The 22,177-nt window shown below is 44.9% G+C and overlaps 1 protein-coding gene across 12 annotated transcripts in view; it reads left to right on the top strand.

Moving 5' to 3' along the window:
- Positions 1-22,177, top strand: part of FGD3 (FYVE, RhoGEF and PH domain containing 3) — an 86,121-nt gene that overhangs the window by 28,269 nt on the left and 35,675 nt on the right. For 9 of the 12 annotated variants that reach the window (XM_033236745.1, XM_033236743.1, XM_033236738.1 and 6 more), the window contains exon 4: positions 1,040-1,126. The exons of the other annotated variants lie outside the window; for them this stretch is intronic. In XM_033236745.1, coding sequence (XP_033092636.1) covers positions 1,040-1,126 — 87 coding nt within the window. The remainder of the gene's footprint in view (positions 1-1,039; positions 1,127-22,177) is intronic. 12 annotated transcript variants of the gene reach the window in all.

Raw genomic sequence — 22,177 nt, 5'->3', positions numbered from 1 at the left:
TATGATGGTCAGTCCTACTGGTGGTGCTGCCAAAGCTGCCCTTTGCGCAGTGCTCACTGCCAACTTATAAAACTCCTGGGAGGAGACAGGGTGAGTGGGGAAACTGTTTTCCTCAATGGGAAACTGAGGCACAGAGAGCATGGTACCTGGCCGGGGTCATCCATGGGGTGTGGCACAGGCTAGGTGCTCTGTGCTCTTCAGGACATGGTGGGGCAGGACCTGTGAGGCCCGCAGTGCAGTGTGGAGACCAGAGCAGACAGTTCCCACAATACGATGGGGCTGCATTGAGGGAGTTTGTTTGCGTTCTCATTAGCATTTATGGGGCTCTTGGCTCGGTGCTGGGATCTTGGGGAGATGGAGAGGCAGCAGATGGCCTCATGCTAAGAGAAACTGTGGGTATGGGGGCACAGCATGGGTAAGCTGCCAAGTGACCAGGTCATGGGAGTGTTTTGCGGGTCAGGCTTGCTGGCGCCTGCATGGGGACATTGCTGGCTGACACGGGTACCATCAGGAGACAGGCTGGGCAGGTGAAGGGAAGCCCGGTGCCTGGACCACTGTGAGCTGGCTTCACGGAGACGAGGCCAGGGCTGTGTTCAATGGAGGCTTTATTATCACTCAGGTGTAGGAAGGATCAGGAGACCACTGCCATTGACAAGATGGTTTGTCATCCTCAGTTTCCAAGAGAAAGGGGCACATCACACCACACCGTGGGGCCACAGGGAAGCCCAGGGTCAGTCAGGAGGCAGAGGGTCCGAGGGGAAACTGTGGGCCTGAGATGGTAATACGGTTTCCGCAGGAAGGAACGGGCAAGGCAGGGTAAGCGGGCTGAGGATTGGTTGGTGTGAATGATTTCACTGGGTTCTGGGGCACAGGGGCTGTCCCTCGCTGTCTGGTACCCGCCCTGGGGTGAGGAGGGCAGGGGCATACGGCCTGGAGTGTGAGGGCCCCATAGAAGGGGGGTGGGTGTGGGTTCTGTGGGGGTTGGTGGGCATTGGAAAGGCGAGTTTGCAGGGCAAGCCTGGGCCTTTACTCTCTCTAGGAATTGGCTACTCTGGGAGGGGCAGTCCCTCCAGGGTCAGAAAGGTCCAGATGTCAGCACATCAGAACACAGACAACAGAAGACCTGGTGAGTCCTGGCCACACCACCCACAGCTCCAGGGGTGTCCGGAGCGGGCTGTCCAGTCTCCTGAGTGCTGGCGACAGTGCAGACCCCAGGCCCAGCCCCACAGGTTCTGGGGTGTGCACAGGGCCAGGCTTGTGTGGGGAAGGCCTAGGTCCTGGTGTCTGCAATAGGAAGTTTCCAGCACTTGCTCCGGTGCTTCTGTCACTGATGGGAATGAGTTTGTCTCCTCCCTTGTGGGATGCCTTGACAGAGTGCAGTCTGTCACACACCAGCCTGTCCTCAGGGCGAGGCACCACACAGGATCTTTGGGACCCGGAGTCTCCTCTACCCCACCCTGAGGAAGAACAGGGGTCCGATGTTGTGGGTGATGTAGGGGAACACACGCCAAGCCAGTGAGCCAGGCTCTGTGCTGTGAAGAATTAGCCAACGTGATACAGGAAAGGCATTGGGGAAAGATTAAGGATGCTTCAGCAGCACACTTCTTGTTCCCGAAATCACCCAGCTCTCAGGGGAACGTGGGGTTGCCTGGGTCAGGCATGAACCTGCCACTCACATGGAGACAACAGGAGCGCGGGGCCTGGAGCCACACAGCAGGGCAGGCAGGGCTGGGCTGGCATCCCTAAACCAACAGGGGGGTTTGGCCCCTTCCAGCTCTCTCAGGAACACTCTTTCAGGAGGACTCTCCACCCAGCCCACCCTGGCCTTCATGTTTTTTGTTTGTTTGTTTGTTTTTGAGACAGAATTTTGCTCTGTTGCCCAGGCTGGAGTGCAGTGGCATGATCTCGGCTCACTGCAACCTCTGCCTCCTGGGTTCAACCAATTCTCTGCCTCAGCTTCCCGAGTAGCTGGGATTACAGGCGCCCACCACCATGCCCGGCTAATTTTTTGCATTTTTAGTAGAGACAGGGTTTCACCATCTTGGCCAGGTTAATCTTGAACTCCTGACCTCGTGATCCATCCGTCTTGGCCCCCAAAGTGCTGGGATTACAGGCTTGAGCCACTGCGCCCAGCCTGCCTTCATGTTTTTAAAAAGAGTTTCTTTCAAGGTTAGGTAAAATAAGGGAGGCTCAATTAGACTTAAACGTTTAACATCTTGCATTCCTGTCCTTGGTACATGGTGGGGTGAGACCTCGTGAGTGTTGGGGGCACCACTAACTTGTCTGTCCTTTCAGCATTGTTCATGGGGAAACTGGAGAGTGGGGGCTTTTTTTTCACAAATACAGAAATCGAGGCACAGAGGGGTTGAGTTATGAGTATGGAATCAAGATGTTCCAGGCTAAGCCCTCATCTCTCCCTGGTTTCCCCTTAGGCCTGTCCCTGTGAAGGCGCCCCCTGGGCAACCTACTTTGCTCACCAGAACCTGGGAGGTCTCCATGCCCTGCTGCAGTGTTCCCCAACCCCCGCCCCTCCCGCTCTGAGGCTGGATCCCTCTGTCCCTCAGGAATTGCGCTCTACTCTCTATTCCCAAAGCCCCATCCCACCTGGCAACCCCCTGACAGGATCCCCTCACCTCCACACGGCTATCAGAAAACTCCCCTCTTCTTCCCATTGCCTGGGCACTGAGGCCTGATTTGAAGGCCCCAGGCTGGCGCACATGCCGCCCCAGGCTGGTACAGATGCCTCCGCAGCCTCATCCCACCACCAGTCGCAGAAAGGGCCTCTTTCTTTGCTAGGGACTCAGATCTGTGCCACCTGCCCAGGGGCCTGCAGGAAATCTGCCTGTGGGATTCTGGATCGCCCTGCCCGTGGGTACCATCCTGGCTAGTTGCCTTGTGCAATTTCCCCACTAACCTGCAGCTGCTGAAAGGGACTCACATGGCCTCTGCCCCGAGGTGTGGGTCACAAACACTCAGGACCCAGTCTGTAAATGAACACGAGTAAGCCCACCCCAGATTGTCGAATAAGGTGAAAAATGCAAATCCAAGACGAAAGCATTTTTTTTCACAGATGGGTTTGAACAGGGTTCATTACTGGAGGTCTGGCCCCAGGTGTAGGGGAATGTGGCTCCATCTGGAGACCAGCGGCTGCCTCAGGATGCAAACTTCTTGTGCCTTCTCTGTAGAAGGCATTTGACAGACCAAGGGCAAGGAGGCCACTCAGCGACCAAGGGAAAGGGGCAGGAGCACCCAGAGGCCAGGCTGCAGAGGGGCCACAGCCAGCAGTCAGCAGGGCCCCTGGCTGCGCCCCGGGATACTCCTTCTTTTTCTTTTTCTTTCCTTTCCCCTTTCCCCATGCTTTAGCTTCAGCAGCCTGGTGTGCTAAAACTATAACACAGGAGGCTGTAGGGAAGGCTGAGGCTCAGTGATAGATTGTCATTTAACCCTGTAAAATAAAATCCTAAGCCCCCCACCAACTGAACAAACCCCCTCGTGGCCAAGGGGACCCCAGAAAAACCTTAAAAACTTCAGTTCCCAGCCGTGATGGGATGGGAGGTCAGACGCACCTGGTTCTACTTCCTTCCTTTTGTACTTTACACACAACTGAGCAGCATTAATCTTAAAACAGAGATCAGAAGACTGACAGAATAGACTCCGTGGCAATAAGATGATAAACAGGACCTGGCAAGTTTATACACCATACACTTAAAGAATAAACTATATTCTGGCCGGGTGCAGTGGCTCACGCCTGCAATCCCAGCACTTTGGGAGGCCGAGGCGGGTGGATCACCTGAGGTCGGGAGTTTGACACCAGCCTGACCAACATGGAGAAAACCCGTCTCTACTAAAAATACAAAATTAGCCGGGTATGGTGGTGCATGCCCGTAATCCCAGCTGCTTGGGAGGCTGAGGCAGGAGAATAGCTTGAACACGGGAGGCAGAGGTTGTGGTGAGCCAATATCGTGCCATTCATGCCAGCCTGGGCAACAAGAACGAAACTCCGTCTCAAAAAAAAAAAAAAAAGAATAAATTATATTCTGATAGCCACAAGGTATTTTCTTTTTCTTTAGCAGCTAAACAGGCAATAAGCAATATTAAAACAACTGTAGCTCCACCAGATGCTGACTGACACCCCCACCGCCCACCCCTCACCCCACCCCCATTCCACCAGTCATAACTGCAGCCTTGATTGGACAAAAGACTGATTCAGTAACTTTCTTTCAATAAGATCACTGACTATGTATGGACTAGCTCTGGCCAGTTTGCAGAGGCTGCCCACTTGTGTGCATTTGTGTCCTGAAAAGATCTTTTGGCATATAGAGCCTGACTGTAATACATTTAAATGTTAAGGCTCCACCCCAAGGTGAACATGAGTTGCATGTTACATGCACCTTCCCCTCCCCTCCCCTCCCCTCCCCTCCCTTCCTCTCACTTCTCCTCCCCTCCCCTCCCCTCCCCTCCCCTCCCCTCCCCTCCTCCCCTCCCCTCCTCTCCCCTCCCCTCCTCTCCCCTCCTCTCCCCCCCCTCCCCTCCCCTCGCCTCCCCTCGCCTCCCCTCGCCTCCCTTCCCCTTCCCTTCCTTTGAGACAGAATCTCACCCTTCCTTTCCTTGAGATGGAATCTCATTATATTGCCCAGGCTCATCTCAAACTCCTGGCCTCAAGTGATCCTCCTGCCTTGGCTTCCCAAAATGTCAGGATTACAGCTGCAAACCACCACGCCCAGCACCAGCTGATTTTTTTGTGTTCATTTTGTATCCTGTAACCTTACTGAATTGGTCCATTAGTCCTACCAGTTTTTAATGGAATCTTAAGGATTTTCTACTGTAAAATCATGTCATCTGTGAACAGAACTAATTGTACTTCTTCCTTTGCAATTTGGACGACTTTTCTTCCTTTTCCTTTCCTAATTGCTCTGGCTAGGACTTCCCGTACTATATTGAATAGAAGTGGTGAGAGTGGGCATCCTTGTCTTATTTCTAATCTTAGAGGAAAAGCTTTTAGTCTTTCACCATTGAATATGATGTTAGCTGTGGGCTTCTCATACATGGGCTTTATTATATTTAGGTAGTTTCATTCTGTTCCTGGTTTGTTGAGTGTTTTTATCATGAGAGCATGTTGAATCCTTTCAAATGCTTTTTCTGCATCAGTTGAGATGGCCATGTGGCTTTTGTTCTTCATTCTCTTAATGTGGTGTATTACATTCATTGATTTTTGTTATGTTGAACTGGAGTTGCATGCCAGGAATAAACTTGGTCATGGTGATGAATCCTTTCAATGTACTGTTGAATTTCATTTCCTAGTATTTTGTTGAGGACTTTTGCATCAATATTCATCAGGGATATTGGCCCATAGTTTTATTTTCCTGTATTGTCTTTGTAGGGCCTTGGTATCAGGATAATGCTGGCCTTATTGAATGAGCTTGGAAGTATGCCTTCCTCTTCAATTTTTTTGGAAAAATTTCAGGAGGATTGGTTTTATTTCTTTTTGAAATGTTTATAGAATCCGTCAGTGAAGCCATCTGGTCCTGGACGTTTGTTTGTTTGGAGGTTCTTTATTAGTAATTCAATCTGCATATTCATTATTGCTCTTTCAGATTTTCTATTTCTTCATGATTCAGTCTTCCTAGGTTGTGTGTTTCTAGGAATTTACCCATTACTGTTCACAGTATTCTCTTACAGTCTTTTTATTTCTGTGGCATCTCTTACAATGTCCCCTCTTTCATTTTAGTTGAGTCTTCTCTCTCTCTTTTATTTTGAGGCAGTCTATTTAAAAATCACAACATTCAGAAAAAAATCTATACATTTAGACAATAGAATAGATTTTTTTTTTTTTTTTTGAGATGGAGTCTCACTCACTCTGCTGCCCGGGGTAGAGTATAGTGGTGCGATCTCAGCTAACGGCAACCTCCGCCTCCTGGGTTCAAGCAATTCTCCTGCCCCAGCCTCCTGAGTAGCTGAGATTATAGGTGTGTGCCACCACACCCAGCTGATTTTTGTATTTTTAGTAGAGATGAAGTTTCACCATTTCGGCCAGGGTTATCTCAAATTCCTGGCCTCAGGTGATCCACCTGCCTCAGCCTCCCAAGTGCTGGGATTACAGGTGTGAGCCACCATTCCCAGCCTCCAATTTTTCTTAGTTAACCTAGCTAAATGTTTGTCAATTTTTTGCTCTTTTCAAAAAACCAACTTTTCATGTTGTTGGTTTTCTTGTTGTCTTTCTATTCTCTATTGCAGATACCTGTATGTATATAGATATCTCTTTATGTCTGATCTTTATTACTTCCTTCCTCCTGCTATCTTCAGTTTCAGTTTATTCTTCTTTTTTGAGTTTCTTGATGTGTAGAGTTAGGTTGTTGATTCAAGATTTTTCTTTTTTAAAAAATGTACATATTTATAGCTCTAAAATTTCCTCTTAGCACTGCTTTTACTGCATTCCATAGGTATGTTATGATTTCATGTTTTTCTTTTAACCATTGGTTGTTTACGAATGTGTTGTTTAGGCCAGGTGCGGTGGCTCACTCCTGTAATTCCAGCACTTTGGGAGGATGAGGTGGGTGGACGGCCTGAGGTCAGGAGTTTGAGACCAGCCTGGCCAACATGGTGAAACCCTGTCTCTACTAAAAATACAAAAATTAGCCAGGTGTGGTAGTGGGCACCTGTAATCTCAGTTACCCGAGAGTCGGAGGCAGGAGAATTGCTTGAACTGGGGAAGTGGAGGTTGTAGTGAGCCTAGATCCCGCCACCATACCTGGGTGCCAGAGCAAGACTCCATCTCAAAAGAAAAAAAAGAAAAAAAAATGTGTTGTTTAATTTGCACATGTCTGTGGATTTTCATTGTGTTATTGAATTCTAGTTTCCTTCCATTGTGATTGAAAAAGATAGTTTGGGCCAGGCGCGGTGGCTCACACCTGTAATCCCAGCACTTTGGGAGGCTGAGGCGGGCAGATCACGAGGTCAGGAGATCGGGACCATCCTGGCTAACATGGTGAAACCCTGTCTCTACTAAAAATACAAAAAATTAGCCGGGCGTGGTGGCGTGCACTTGTAGTCCCAGCTACTTGGGAGGCTGAGGCAGGAGAATGGCATGAACCTGAGAGGCGGAGCTTGCAGTGAGCTGAGATTGTGCCACTGCACTCCAGCCTGGGTGACAGAGCGAAACTCCATCTCAAAAAAAAAAAAAAAAAAAGGGAAAGAAGAAAAAGATAGTTTGTTTAAGTTCAGTCTTTGTGTGTTTGTTGAGACTTGTTTTATGCCTACTATGCTCTATCCTGGATAATGTTTCAGGTACACTCAAGAAGAACGTATATGGTGCTGTTTTTGGGCACTGTGTTCGGTAATTGTTTGGGTCAACTGGCTGTAGAGTTGTTCAAATTCTCGATTTCCTTATTGATCTTCTGTCTGTTTATTCTATTGGTTTATTGAAAGTGGGGTATTAAAGTCTCCTAATATTATTTTGCTGCTATTTCTTCCTTCAATTCTACCAAAGTTTCCTTCATATATTTAGGAGCTCTGAGGTTTGGTGCATGAATATTTATAACTGTTACATCTTTTTGGTGACTTGACCTGTTTATCACTATATAATGTCCTTCTTTGCTTCTTGTAACAGTTATTTTTTTCCACTTGACAGCAGTGATTCTTTTTTTTTTAAGTGACAGATACTTGCTGTACATGTGCCTGAGTTACATAGTGATGTTTTGATACATATAATACATAGTTATTAGATCATGGCAATTAACATAGCCATCATTTCAAACATTTATCATTTCTTTGTGTTGGGAACATTCAATACCCTCCTTCTAGCTATTTTTTTTTTTTTTTTTTTTTTGAGACGGAGTCTCGCTTTGTCGCCCAGACTGGAGTGCGGTGGCCGGATCGCAGCTCACTGCAAGCTCCGCCTCCCGGGTTCACGCCATTCTCCTGCCTCAGCCTCCCGAGTAGCTGGGACTACAGGCGCCCGCCACCTCACCCGGCTAGTTTTTTTTTTCTGTATTTTTAGTAGAGACGGGGTTTCACCATGTTAGCCAGGATGGTCTCGATCTCCTGACCTCGTGATCCGCCTGTCTCGGCCTCCCAAAGTGCTGGGATTACAGGCTTGAGCCACCGAACCCGGCCTCCTTCTAGCTATTGAAACTATATACTATACGATTGTTAACTATCGTCCTCCTACAGTGTCATAGAACACTGGAAATTACTCCTTCTATCTATCTGCGATTTTATATCCTTTAACAAATCTCTCCCTATCCCCCTTTTTCTCCTACCCTTCCTAGTCTCTAGTATGCTCTGCTGTACTTTTTACTTCTGTGAGATCAACTTTTTTTAGCTTCCACGTATGAGTGAGAATACGTGGTGTTTAACTTTCTGTTCCTGGCTTATTTTGCTTGACTAAATGTCCTCTAATTCCATCCATGTTGCCACAAATGACAGGATTTCATATTTTTATGACTCAGTAGTATGACATTGTCTATATATACCACATTTTCCTTATCCACTCATCTGTTGTTGGACACCCAGGTTGATTCCATATGTTGACTGCTGTGAATAGTGCTGGAATAAATAAACATGGAGGTACAGCTGTCCCTTCAATATACTGAGTTCCCTTCCTTTGGATAAATGTCCAGTAGTGCGATTGCTGGATCATATGGTAGTTCTATGGTTTTTCTTTTTTTTTTTTTTTTTTTTTTTTTTTTTTTTTGAGACGGAGTCTCGCTCTGTCGCCCAGGCTGGAGTGCAGTGGCCGGATCTCAGCTCACTGCAAGCTCCGCCTCCCGGTTTACGCCATTCTCCCGCCTCAGCCTCCCCAGTAGCTGGGACTACAGGCGCCCGCCACCTCGCCGGCTAGTTTTTTGTATTTTTTTTAGTAGAGACGGGGTTTCACCATGTTAGCCAGGATGGTCTCGATCTCCTGACCTCGTGATCCGCCCGTCTCGGCCTCCCAAAGTGCTGGGATTACAGGCTTGAGCCACCGCGCCCGGCCGGTTTTTCTTTTTAAACATTTTAGTTTTTTAATGTATTCATTCTTTTTTTTCTTTTCTTTTCTTTTTTTTTTTTTTGAGACAGAGTCTTGCTCTGTCACCCAGGCTAGAGTGCAAGATCACTGTTCATGCAGTTAGCTCCTGTTCTGCTTGATATCATGAACGTTTCAGCTCTCCATAAGAGTCCTGAAAGTTTTTCCTCTATTCTAATATCATAATCTCCAAAGTTATCAGAAACCTGCATTTAGGAGCACCTGTTAGAGTCCTATAGCTGACTATAAAAACCACCTTTTGGCCAGGCACGGTGACTCATGCCTGTAATCCTAGCACTTTGGGAGGGTAAGGCAAATGGATCACCTGAGGTCAGGAGTTCAAGACCAGCCTGGCCGACATGGCCAAATCCTGTCTCTACTAAAAATACAAAAATTAGCTGGGCATGGTGGTACTTGCCTGTAATCCTAGCTACTTGGGAGACTGAGGCAGGAGAATAGCTTGAACCTGGGAGGCAGGTTGCAGTGAGCCAAGATTGTGCCACTGCACCCCAACCTGGGCAACAGAGTGAGACTCTGTCTTAAAAAAAAAAAAACTGTACCTTTTAAAGAGGATTAAAACAAGCCCACAATTGTGGATGACAAAAAGTCTTATGGTGCCACAGTCAAAGACACAACTGAAAAAGAAGTTTGTTATCTCTGTGGCACACTAATTTTAACATAACAATTATCATTATTAGTGATAACATACTAAATTATATCATAATTATAGAAGTTTTGCATAATTTTGGAACATGTACCAATAACTCATTTATAAGGAGCAGAATAATGCTGTAATAAAACTCTGTTGTGCTTTTATTCCATTGTTCAATTTATGGAAAAACTGAATACTCCTTTAACTCTAGCCAGTATGGTCACATACAGAATTTCTTTTACAAGATTAATTTTAACAAACCTTCCACAATTTGTTTTAACCTTTATCATATATAATTTAAAACCATCCTTTAACCCTCTAAACTAGGCAAAAATATCCATATTTCCATGCCTTCTTATAATCTTTTACCAAAATCACATTCTGCTTTTCCCACACACCTTACATGTAAACTGTTTTTCCAGTAGTGTCAAGTACACGTTACACTGTTAACTCTTAGCAACTTTTACTTTTGGTGAAAAACCTGGTAAGTAAGCAATTCTAATTATGCACTAGGTTTGGAGCCTAGGCCACCCAACAGAAATGCAGATAATGTTTGACTCTTTCCAGCATGGATATGGGGATACAGTTAACTCTGTATGTCCCCAGGCCTTACCTAGCTGTAAAGCAGGCAAGTTGTACAGTTAAGAGTCATGATCACAGTTTATAAAGCATTTTACAATTTGCACTGACTATCTACAGCATGCTTGGACTTTCTGACTTGACCTAAACATACCCTCTTTTAAACAACCAGTTATTTTACTTTGGGACAAGAATTTACCATACAAAATCCTTTTCATACAAAATCACTTTTCTTTATAAACTTCCTTACCAACAATACCTTTACCTTCATAACCTTTGAATTAGACAAAGTAATTTCCTTCTGTTAGGAAGTTATAGTTTGTACTACATGTTGCTGTATGGGTCCTGTGAAGCAGGGAGCAAACAAAGAGGTTATCTACATACTGTAGAAGGTATCCCCCCTTGAGAGATGCCTCGGTTAGATTTTTGCTAGGGTTTGTCCAAATAAATGTGGGCTATTTCTAAATCCCTGAGGTTGGACTGTCCAGGTTAAGGTTATTGGTTAAAGATTTAGTTAGCTTTCCCGGGAGAAATAGAGCTATTAGAGAGAAAGATGAATTCAGAGGTCAGGTAAATATTAAGCAAGCACCCATCTAAGAAAGTATATGTTTTCCCCAAAGAGGTATAGGGTATTTAGATACTAGCAGAGACTGGTGGGAAAGTGGTAATTGGTCTCTTAAATAATATAAAGGGGTGTGAATCTTTTTTTTTTTTTTTTGGAAGGAGGGAGTGCTATTTGCCCACACTACCTGACTGCATTTGGAGAAGAATTGCTCAGAAGAGATTAGCACAGAGTAGTGAGCTCTTGAACTCAAAAGGGAAATTTATAATCTTATTTGCTGCCTCCAGAGTCACCCTTGGCTTTGCCCTGTTAGTGCCAATGTCTGATTTGAAAGCCAGCTGGAGCAGAGAGCTCTCCAGCTGAAGGCCATTAGGGGCTGGGATTCTGTCCTGGGACCCCTTCAGCCTTCGAAGCAGTTCCATTTCCAGTGGCCAAGCTTTTGGCCGAGGGGGCAAACCATGTGAAGTTTCCTCCCATTTGTCCCACTGGGGCAGTTTGCCTTCCAGTGGCCTGGCTTCCCACTCCAATGGCAGTTACCTGGAGGAGTGTCCTTGGGGCAACCTGGAGGAGGCTGGTGGGCTTGCAGAGAGCCAGTGGTTAAGCCCGCCTCTGGCCCCTGCATTTCTCCTCTTCCTTAGCCCTGTCCTCCTGATTCTACTCCCAGTTATAAAAGACTGAAGAGGTGACTTTGAGGATTTCCTGCATAGGGACACTGGGTTCTGAGGCTGACTTTTGTAATTTAGTCCCAGTTAATTTTGAGGAAAAACAGTATTACAAAAAAAAAACCTAGTTTTTCTATTTTTGTTTGTTTGGTTTTTGACAGAGTTTTGCTCTTATTGCCCAGGCTGGAGTGCAGTGGCACAATCTCAGCTCACTGTAATCCACCTCCCGAGTTCAAGTGATTCTCCTGCCTCAGCCTCCCAAGTATCTGGGATTACGGGTGCCTGCCACCATGCCTGGCTAATTTTTTGTATTTGGTAGAGATAGGGTTTCACCATGTTGGTCAGGCTGGTCTCAAACTCCTCACCTCAGGTGATCCACCGACCTCGGCCTCCCAAAGTGCTGGGATTACAAGCATGAGCCACGGTGCCTGGACCATTTTTCTGTTTTAAGGTTTGGGGGATCAAACTTTTCCCACTTTTTGGGAATGCATCTGAGGGGTGTGTCCTGTGATGTGGAGATATGATTACCCATCTGTGAAGACAGAACAGAAGAGAAAAAAGGTAAAAGGTGTCCCTTCTTACTTTCCTATTATCCTGAATAGGGTATCCCCCATTCATCCTTAGGGTTCCAGAATGAACTGGTCTTACTCTGTACCCTAAACCTTGGTCCCATTTCATCACAATTACCCACTTGAGAACAGAGGAGATACCAGAGTGAATAGTGGGCCCCCTGCTCATCCTTGGGGTTCTGCAATGTCTTACCTTGTACCCCTAACCTTGCCTTCGTCTCTGTTTTAGTGATAATCTATTAGCCTTTATCTCTGTCCTATGGGTCTCTTGTGCCTGTGGCTTTCAGCTGGCCTATATCCTTATCTCCATGACCTTATAGTGACTCTTGCTCGGAGCATTCTGGCAACAAAGTGATGATCTCTTTTCTCAGGGTCCCATTTCTCATGTTCTTCAAGTAGATGAGAAGCCTGTTTTTCAGCTAACTGCCACAAGGGGGCTGACTCCCCTCCCTGCGAATATGACCTTGAAGGTCTTGATGCATGTTGAGAAGGGTATGGAAGTGATTAGAGAAATGGAAGCTACAGGAGGAAGTGGGAGGAGGCGAGAGGAATACTCATGGAAAGCCTTCATATGCTCACAAAAATAGCAGCCCTTCCATTTGAGAGGGCAATGTTTATTTTCCCTCCTGACATAAAGAAGAACCTCTGGAGGACTTGGGGCTTGGGGTAAGAACTTGCAATGGCAAAGGAAGAATGTTCCCTCCTCCCAAAAAGTGCTAACTCAAAAAAGCAAGTAGGCAGGGTCCTTAAAGGGCCACAGAGTGAGGCCCTGTGCCCGCAGACAAACTGCTTCAAAAGCCACTGGAAAATTTGGCCCTGGGGCATAACAGGAATGAAAAGCATATGGTAAGTCATAAGGAGCTGGCAGAGCCAGGGTTCCAATTAGTGTCTGTCCCGACCATGTGCCAGTAGTCAGGGGAAGGGTTAGAGGTTGTCCGAGCTGGTAGGGTAAAACCAAGTATAAATCTCAGGGCGTATCCCCAAGGGAGCCTGTGTCTTTGCTGCCACACAAATGCAGCAAGAGCCACGGGTGCATGAATAACAGGGAGTGTGTGTTTAAGAAGTCAAGTGACATACAAAGTAAAAACAAAGAGGCAGACTTGCCCCCAAGGCAGATAGTCCAGTGAGTGCACAAGCCATTTCAGAATACACACAGAGAAAACAGGAGAATAGGCAGTATGGGTTTTTGGAAAAGAACCAATTTTAGTTGAAAAAGCAGAGGAGGCCAGGTGCAGTGACTCATGCCTGTAATCCCAGCACTTTGGGAGGCCAGGGCGGGTGGATCATGAGGTCAGGAGATCGAGACCATCCTGGCTAACACAGTAAAACCCCATCTCTACTAAAAATACAAAAAATTAGCCAAGCGTGGTGATGGGTGCCTGTAATCCCAGCTACTCGGGAGGCTGAGGCAGAAGAATGGTGTGAACCCAGGAGGCTGAGCTTGCAGTGAGCTGAGATTGCGCCACTGTACTCCAGCCTGGATGACAGAGGGAGACTCTGTCTCAAAAAAAAGAAAGAAAGAAAAAAAAAGAAAAAGCAGAGGAAACAACAGACATTGCATGGTGTTAGGCTTTAGCCCTGCCACTCTCGTGAGCCTCCTGTCTAGGAGGGCCATGGGTGCCTCAGTTCTACTCAGTGCAGACTCCAAGGTCCCTTCTGTCTGACTTGAGAGATTCAAGTGCTCCATTTAACCTTTGACTTAGGGTGATTCTGCACTGGCTTGCTTCCAGGGGGTTACATCCCTTCTCCCCGATTCTTTTGTGTGGTGGGCTGTCTGCATGCCCAGTGGCCCGCCAGCACTTTGGAGGGGCCGTATGCATAGTGTGTTTACTGGAGTTGTGAGCATGCTCACTTGAGGCGTTCTTCCTGTACCAGTCAAGTGTTCCTAGAAGGTCATATACCAATTACACTCCACCATTTCGCCCCTTAGTGCGCATGCATGAGCCCATTTATCCAACTCCTGAGATCTTATCAGGAAGCTGAGTACCTGTTTCAGGTTTTTCTATCTATCTGGAGACTGCCTTTCCCTGGTGCTGGCTGCTACCAATTATTATTTTAGAGAGGCTGCTTAGCAACCACCTGACCAATGCAGGATTTTTTGCTCCTTAGTTCAGCTAAAATCCGGATTCTTGTCTCATTGCCAGGAAAACTTAGGCACGAGGACACACTGAAGGGTGAGCAGGGCGGATTTATTAGGCAAAAAGAAAGCTCGCAGCAAAGAAAGAGGGGGTCCTGCCAACAGGCTACCACCTCACAGACTGAATACCAGGCCACCACACACTAGTTGAAGAGGCCAGGCTCCTCCCCTGCATGAGGCATGAATTCCTGGTAGCTCCACCCCACTTCCCCAGTGCCTGTGGGCCTCCAGTCCATTGCGGGCATGCCCAGGCAAGACCCTGCGCAGATTCCCTTACCTACACAAAATCATCTGGCATAGGCCAGGCGCGGTGGCTCACACCTGTAATCCCAGCACTTTGGGAGGCTGAGGCGGGTGGATCACAAGGTCAGGAGATGGAGACCATCCTGGCTAATATGGTGAAACTCCATCTCCAATAAAAACACAAAAAATTTAGCCAGGCGTGGTGGTGGGCACCTGTAGCCCCAGCTACTCGGGAGGCTGAGGCAGGAGAATGGCATGAACCCAGGAAGCGGAGCTTGCAGTGAGCCGAGATCACACCACTATAGTCCAGCCTGGGCAACAGAGCAAGACTCCGCCTCAAAAAAAAAAAACAGTCTGGCATAAACGCTTGTGGGACAGGTTGGAGATTCTCCAGGGACCCTTTCTTATCTGCCTCCTGCATCTATCAAGACCATCACTGATGATGGTCACCGATATTCCTGGTGTGGCAGGGAGCCTGCTGCCCTGCTCATGTCTGCCTGGCTACCTACCTTATGCTAATCTGCCATGTTGAATTCTGATTAATCATAGTTCCAGGAATGCCTCTAAGATTTCTATCTTATTACTGTTCCTTGTATAAGAACAAGTATTTATTGTAAATCTTACCATTAGGTCATGACAACTTTGATGTTACCATAAACACATATTTACCATAAATCCTGCCGTTAGGCTGTGATAAATACAACATTCTTGACTTTCCCTGAGGGGTTGATTTCAGTGTCCTACACATTCCTTCTGAAGCACTGTATACCCTTTCCCTATGGCATATAAGTCCTGGGTTTGAGGGTTGATAGTGTTAGGATCTACCTGTTTTGTGGCCACTCAAGACACATCTCCTGTCTGTAACTTCCCCAATAAATCACCCTCTGCTGAGAAACTACGTTAGTCTGCCTTGTTCTTTGGTTCCTCAACTCCTTCAGCATTTGGGGGTCTCTGCATGCACAGCCCTTTCATGAAACATTATCTGCTTCAATTTCTTTCATCAGTGTTTTTTTGTTTTGTTTTGTTTTGTTTTGTTTTTGAGATGGAGTCTTGCTCTGTCGCCCAGGCTGGAGTGCAATGGCTCAGTCTAGGCTCACTGCAACCTCTGTCTCCCAGGTTCAAGCAATTCTCCTGCCTCAGCCTCCCGAGTAGCTGGGACTACAAGTGCGTGCCACCACACCCAGATAATTTTTGTATTTTTAGTAGAGACAGGTTTTCACCATATTGGCCAGGCTGGTCTCAAACCCCTGACCTCTTTTTTTTTTTTTTTTCTCTTTTTGAGACTGAGTCTCTCTCTGTCACCCAGGCTGGAGTGCAGTGGTGCGGTCTCAGCTCACTGCAAGCTCTGCCTCCCAGGTTCACGCCATTCTCCTGCCTCAGCCTCCCGAATAGCTGGGACTACAGGTGCCCACCACCACGCCCAGCTAATTTTTTTTTTTTTTTTATAGTACAAATGGGGTTTCACCATGTTAGCCAGGATGGTCTCGATCTCCTGACCTCATGATCTGTCCGCCTCGGCCTCCCAAAGTGCTGGGATTAAAGGTGTGAGCCACTGTATCCAGCCAACCCCTGATTTCTTGATCCGCCCACCTTGGCCTCCCAAAGTGCTGAAATTATAGGCGTGAGCCACCGCACCCGGCCTCATCAGTGTTTTTTTAGTTTTCTTTTGTAAACCAAAAAGTATCTGAGACTGGTCTCAATCAATTTAGAAGTTGATTTTGCCAAGGTTGAGGTTATGCTTGGAAGAAATAAACATGGAATCATAGAAAAACAGTCTGTGGTCTTTGCCTTTCTCCAAAGAGGACTTTGAAGCCTTCAGTATTTAAAGGGGAAAAGTGGGCTGGAGGGGAGAAAGGGAGGGTATGTTAATCCACATGCTGCAAGAGGAAAGAAGCTGGTAGGGGAATAGTCAATTATGTATTCATCTGGTGCTCAGTAAATTGGCACTTTACATAAGATGGTGTGAACATAGGGCAGCCACCTGTGGAGATATTTAACCTTTCATCTATAGCTGTCTGCTTAGGAACAAAAGGAAAGGCAGTTTCTTGCATGACTCAGCTTTCAGCTTAATTTTTTTCTTTTGGCATCATGAATTGGGGTCCTGAGTTTTTGTTTTCCTTTTGCACCTTATAGAATTTTTTTTTTTATCTCCTTCGTTAAATTTATTCCTAGGTATTTATTTTTCAGTTATTGTATATGAGATTGCCCTCTTGATTTCTTTTTCAGCTAGTTTGTTGTTTGTGTGTAGAAACACTACTGTTGTTCATATATTGATTTTGTGCCCTGCAACTTTATGAAATTTATCAGTTCTAAGAATTTTGTGATAGAGTATAGGTTTTCCTATATATATAAGATCACATCAGCTAGGTGTAGTGGCTCACACCTGTAATCCCAGAACTTTGGGAGGCTGAGATGGGAGGATTGCTTGAGCCAAGGAATTCAAGACCAGCTTGAGCAACATAGTGAGACCTTGTCTATACAAAAAAATTAAAAAGTTAGCTAGGCATGGTGGTGCAGGCAACGAAGTGAGGTCCTGTATCAAAAAAACAAAAAAGATTATATCATCTGCAAACAGGAACAATTTGATTTCCTCTATTCTCATTTGGATGCCTTTTACTTCTTTCTCTTGCCTAACTGTTCTGGCTAAAACTTCCAGTACTATGTTGAATCATAGTGGGGAAAGTGGGCATCTTTGTCTTTTTCCAATTCTTCGAGGAGAAGCTTTCAGCTTTTCTCATTCAGTAAGATGTTAGCTGTGGGTTTCTCACATATTGGCTCTATTATTTTCAGGTATATTTCTTCTATACCTAGTTTGTTGAGGGCTTTTATAATAAAGGGATGCTGAATTTTATCAAATGCTGTCTCAGCATATATTAAAATGATCATCTGGTTTTTGTTCTTAGTTCTGTGAATGTGATGCATCACATTTATTGATTTGTGCATATTGAACCATCCTTGCATCCTGGGGTAAATCCCACTTGATTCTAGTTTATCTTTTTCATGTGCTGTTGGATTTGGTTTGCAGGTATTTTGAGGATTTTTTCATCTATTTTCATCAGGGATATTGGCCTGTAGTTTTCTTTTTAGTTGTGTCTTTTCCTGGTTTTCGTATCAAGGTTTTGATGACCTTATAAAATGAGTTAGGAAGAATTTCCTCTGCTTCAATTTTTTGGAATAGTTTGATAATTGGTATCATTTGTTCTTTATAGGCTCAGTAGAATTCAGTGGTGAACCCATTGGGTCCTGGAATTTTTTTGTTTGGAGATTTGTTTGTTTTTGAGACAGAGTCTCACCCTGTCACCCAGGCTGGAGTGCAGTGGCACAATCTTGGCTCACCACAACCTCTGCCTCCCTAGCTCAAACTATTCTCCTGCCTCAGCCTCCCGAGGAGCTGGGACTACAGTCACCCACCACCACACCCAGCTAATTTTTATATTTTTTGTAGAGATGGAGTTTCACCATGTTGCCCAGGCTGGTCTCAAACTCCTAGGCTCAAGCAGTATGCCAGCCTTGGCCTCCCACAGTGCTGGGATTACAGGTGTGAGCCATTGTAAGGGCTGCCTGGCCCTTAAATTTTATTCTTAATTTCTTCCTTCATCCATTGGTCATTCAGGAGCGTGTTATTTAATTTCCATATATTGATATAGCTTTGAATGTTTCTCTTGTTATTGATGTCTGGTTTTATTCCATTGTGGTAAGATAAGATACCTAATATAATTTTGATTTTAAAAAAATTTGAGGCCGGGCGCGGTGGCTCAAGCCTGTAATCCCAGCACTTTGGGAGGCCGAGATGGGCGGATCACGAAGTCAGGAGATCGAGACCATCCTGGCTAATACGGTGAAACCCTGTCTCTACTTAAAAATACAAAAAACTAGCCGGGCGATGAGGTGGGCGCCTGTAGTCCCAGCTACTCAGGAGGCTGAGGCAGGAGAATGGCGTAAACCCAGGAGGCGGAGCTTGCAGTGAGCTGAGATCCGGCCACTGCACTCCAGCCTGGGTGGCAGAGCAAGACTCCATCTCAAAAAAAAAAAAAAAAAAATTTGAGGCTTGTTTTGTGTCCTAACATATTGTCGGTCCTGGAGAATGTTCCATGTGTTCATGAGAAAAATGTGTATTCTGCAGTTGTTGGGTGAAATGTTCTGTAAGTGTCTGTTAGGTCCATTTGTTCTATGGTGTAGTTTAAATCTGATGTGTCTTTGATTTGCTGTCTAGATGATCTATTTAATATTGCGAATGGGATGTTGAAGTCTCCAACCATTATTGTGTTGGAGATCTGTCTTTCCCTTTATATCTAATATTTGCTTTCTATATCTAGGTGCTCTAGTATTTGGTGCATATATATTTACAATTATATTCTCCTCCTGAATTAATCCCTTTATTATGTAATGTCTTTCTTTATTTTTATAGTTTTTGACTTGAAATCTTCTTCATCTGATATAAGTATAGCTACTCCTGCTTGTTTTGGGTTTCTGTTTACATGGACTATGTCTTTTCACCCTTGACTTTCAGTTTATGTGTGTCTTTACAGGTAAGGGGAGTTTCTTGTAGACAGCATATAGTTGGGTCTTGGTTTTTTAATCCATTCAGCTAGTTTATCTTTTAAATGGAGGAATTTAATCTATTTACATTCAAGATTATTATTGATTGGTGAGAACTTAACTCCTGTCATTTTATTGATTGCATTCTGGTTGTTTTGTATATCTTTTGTTACTTACCTCCTCTCATTATTTATTTTTGTAGTCGGGTGGTTTTCTGCAGTGATAAGGTTTGATTCATTTCTTTTCTCCTTTGTGTATCAGCTTTATCAGTGAGTTTTATAGTTTTACATGTTCTCACGATGGTGTTTATTGTCTTTTCACTTCCAGATATAAGACCGTCTTGAGCATTTCTTATACGACTGGTCTAGTGGTGATGAATTCCCTTAGTTTTTGCTTGTTGGTTAAAGATTTTATTCCTCCTTCCTTTCTGAAGAATAGCTGGGAGGATTGCTTGAGCTCCTCCTAGGTTGGAATGGCAGACTGTTCTTTTAGCTGAAAGTGTGGCATTGAGGGTTGGTTTCCCTGCTGTGCAGGAACAGAGTCACAGCTGATCCTGGGCCCAAGCTCTATGCAGCTGGGGCTGTGGCATTCAACCACTCATGTGGTCTTTGTGGAATGGAGATGGAGCCCCACTGCTGGAGAGGTACAGTAGCTACTGCCTGGAGCACTCCGGAGGTGGCTCTGGTCTCAGGATGGTGCCATGCCACAGCAGCCTGGTTCACAGTGGGTGCTTGGGGGGGTGGGGTGTGTACACTTTGGGATCCTAATCTGGGAGATGTAGCTGTGCGAATTCTCACAGCTCTCCAAACTGGGCTTGGGGCTTGCAAGGAATGTGGGATTCTCTCGTGTTGTGCTTTTTCCCTGCGAAGGAATGTCCCTCCTGACTCTGGATAGATGCTATCTGGTTGGAGGGAGATGGGACCACTAGAGGCTGGGTGCCTCCAGACTGCTCTCCCAGTCATCACAGGTGCATCTGTACTCCACCACTCACTCCAGTGCCAGCCAAATCTTAGTTTTTTGTGCCTTAGTCTTTTCCCGGGATGAGGGGAATGCCAGGTGTTTCTACTCAGCCATCTTACTGCTGTCACTCTCCTTCTTTTTTTTTGGTACAAGGTCTCACTATGTTGCCCAGGATAGCCTCGAACTCCTGGGCTTAAGTGACCCACCTCAACCTCCTGAGTAGGTGGGACTGTAGGTGTACACCATTGCATCCAGCCTTGTAACAGTTTTTGCTGTAAAGTCTATTTTATCTAAGTATGGCCACTCCTGCTCTCTTCTGGTTACCATTTGCACGAAATATCTTTTTCCATCCTGTCACTTTAAGCCTATGTGTGTCCTTATATCTAAAGAGAGTCTCTTGTCAACAGCATATAGTTGGAGGCTGTTATTTTTAATCCATTCAGCCACTATGTCTTTTTTTTTTTTTTTTTTTTTTTTGAGATGGAGTCTCGCTTTGTTGCCCAGGCTGGAGTGCAGTGGCACAATCTCAGCTCACTGTAACCTCCGCCTCCTGGGTTCCAGTGATTCTCCTGCCTCAGCCCCCTGAGTAGCTGGGATTACAGGTGCGTGCCACCATGCCCAGCTAATTTTTGTATTTTTAGTAGAGATGGGGTTTTACCATGTTGGTCAGGCTGTTCTCAAACTCCTGACCTCATGATCCCCCCACCTTGGCCTTCCAAAGTGCTGGGATTACAGGTGTGAACCACCATGCCCAGCCGCCAATATGACTTTTGATTGGGAAGTTTAATCCATTTACATTTAAAGTAGTTACTGATAGGAAAGGACCTACTACTGCCATTTGGTTGTTTTCTGTATGTCTTATAGGTTTTTTGTGTCCCTCCTTTACTCTCTTACTGCCTTTCTTTGTGTTTCATTGATTTTTTTGTAGTGATATGGTTTTATTTCCTTCTCATTTCCTTTTTTATCTATAGATATTTTATTTGTGGTTACCATTGCAATTATGTTAAACATTTTAAAGTCATAGCATTCTATTTTAAACTAATAACAACTTCAATCACATGCAAAAACTCTACTTTTACAATTTCACCTCCCTCTCCCTGCTGTTATTGATGTCATGAGTTCATCTTTATTTATTCATATAGATTTAAATGTTTAAATGTTTTTGTAATTTAAAGACCCCTTAATCTTTTTTATTTTAGAGCAGATTTAATGGTAAAGAACTCCCTCAGCTTTTGTTTAACTGGAAAAGTGTTGACTTCTCCATTTTTGAAGGACAGTTTTGTCAAATACAATATTCTTCGTTGATGGTTGTTTTTTTTCCTTTGAGCACTTTGAATGTATCCTCCCTCTACCTTCTGGTTTGCAAAGTTACCACTGACAAATCCTCTGATAATCTTATGGAAGACCCCTTATGTGAGACAAATTACTTTTCTCTCACTGCTTTCAAGATTTTCTTTGTATTTGACTTTAGACAGTTATATAGTGTCTTGATATGGTTCTCTGTTGATTTACTCCAGTTGGAGGTCTTTGAGATTCTTGAATTTTTAAGTCCATTGTTTTCCTCAAATTGGGGAAATTTTCAGCCATTATTTCTGTAAATAAACTCTTTGCCCCTTTCTCTTCTCCTTTGGAACTTACATGTGCATATGTTGATCTACTTGATAGTGGCCCATACATCCCTTGGGCTCTCCTTGCTCTTCTTTTTTATTTTTTTCTTATCTGACTCTATAATTTCAAATGACCTCTTTTCAAGTTTGCTGACTTTTTCTTCTGCCTGATCAAGTCTGCTATCAAACCCCTCTTAAAAATTTATCGGTTCAATTAAAGTGTATTTCAGCTCCAGAATGTCTGGTTTGTCGTTTTTAATAGTTTCTGTCTCTTTGTTGATATTCTCACTTTGTTCATGCATCATTTCCTGATTTTGTTTTTTAGTCATCTATCTGTTCTCTTTTATCTCATTGAACATCTTTAGGACAACTATTTAGATGTTTTTTTCTCAAGCAGCTCATAGATCTGTGTTTCCTTAGGATCAGTTTTGGAGTTTTTTATTTTGTTTCTTTGATTGGGCTACATTTTTCTGTTTCTTTGTAGCTAATCTTGTTTCAACTAGAAGGTCAGAGGCAAAAAATGCTTGCTAAATCTGATTAAAAGAGCCCCAGTACCTTCAAGGCCTGTCTACTGTGGTACTGGAGTGATGATTTCTATCTTGTCTCCTTTACAGCTTGGTCTGGAGAGCTGCCTGAGACTCTCCAATGAATCTATTCAAACAG

The sequence above is a fragment of the Trachypithecus francoisi genome, unplaced genomic scaffold, assembly GCF_009764315.1.
Source record: "Trachypithecus francoisi isolate TF-2019V2 unplaced genomic scaffold, Tfra_2.0 Lachesis_group16, whole genome shotgun sequence".
Taxonomy (NCBI): Eukaryota; Metazoa; Chordata; class Mammalia; order Primates; family Cercopithecidae; genus Trachypithecus; species Trachypithecus francoisi.
The sequence above is the reverse complement of the archived record's forward strand: the minus strand, read 5'-3'. Positions and strand labels throughout refer to the sequence as shown.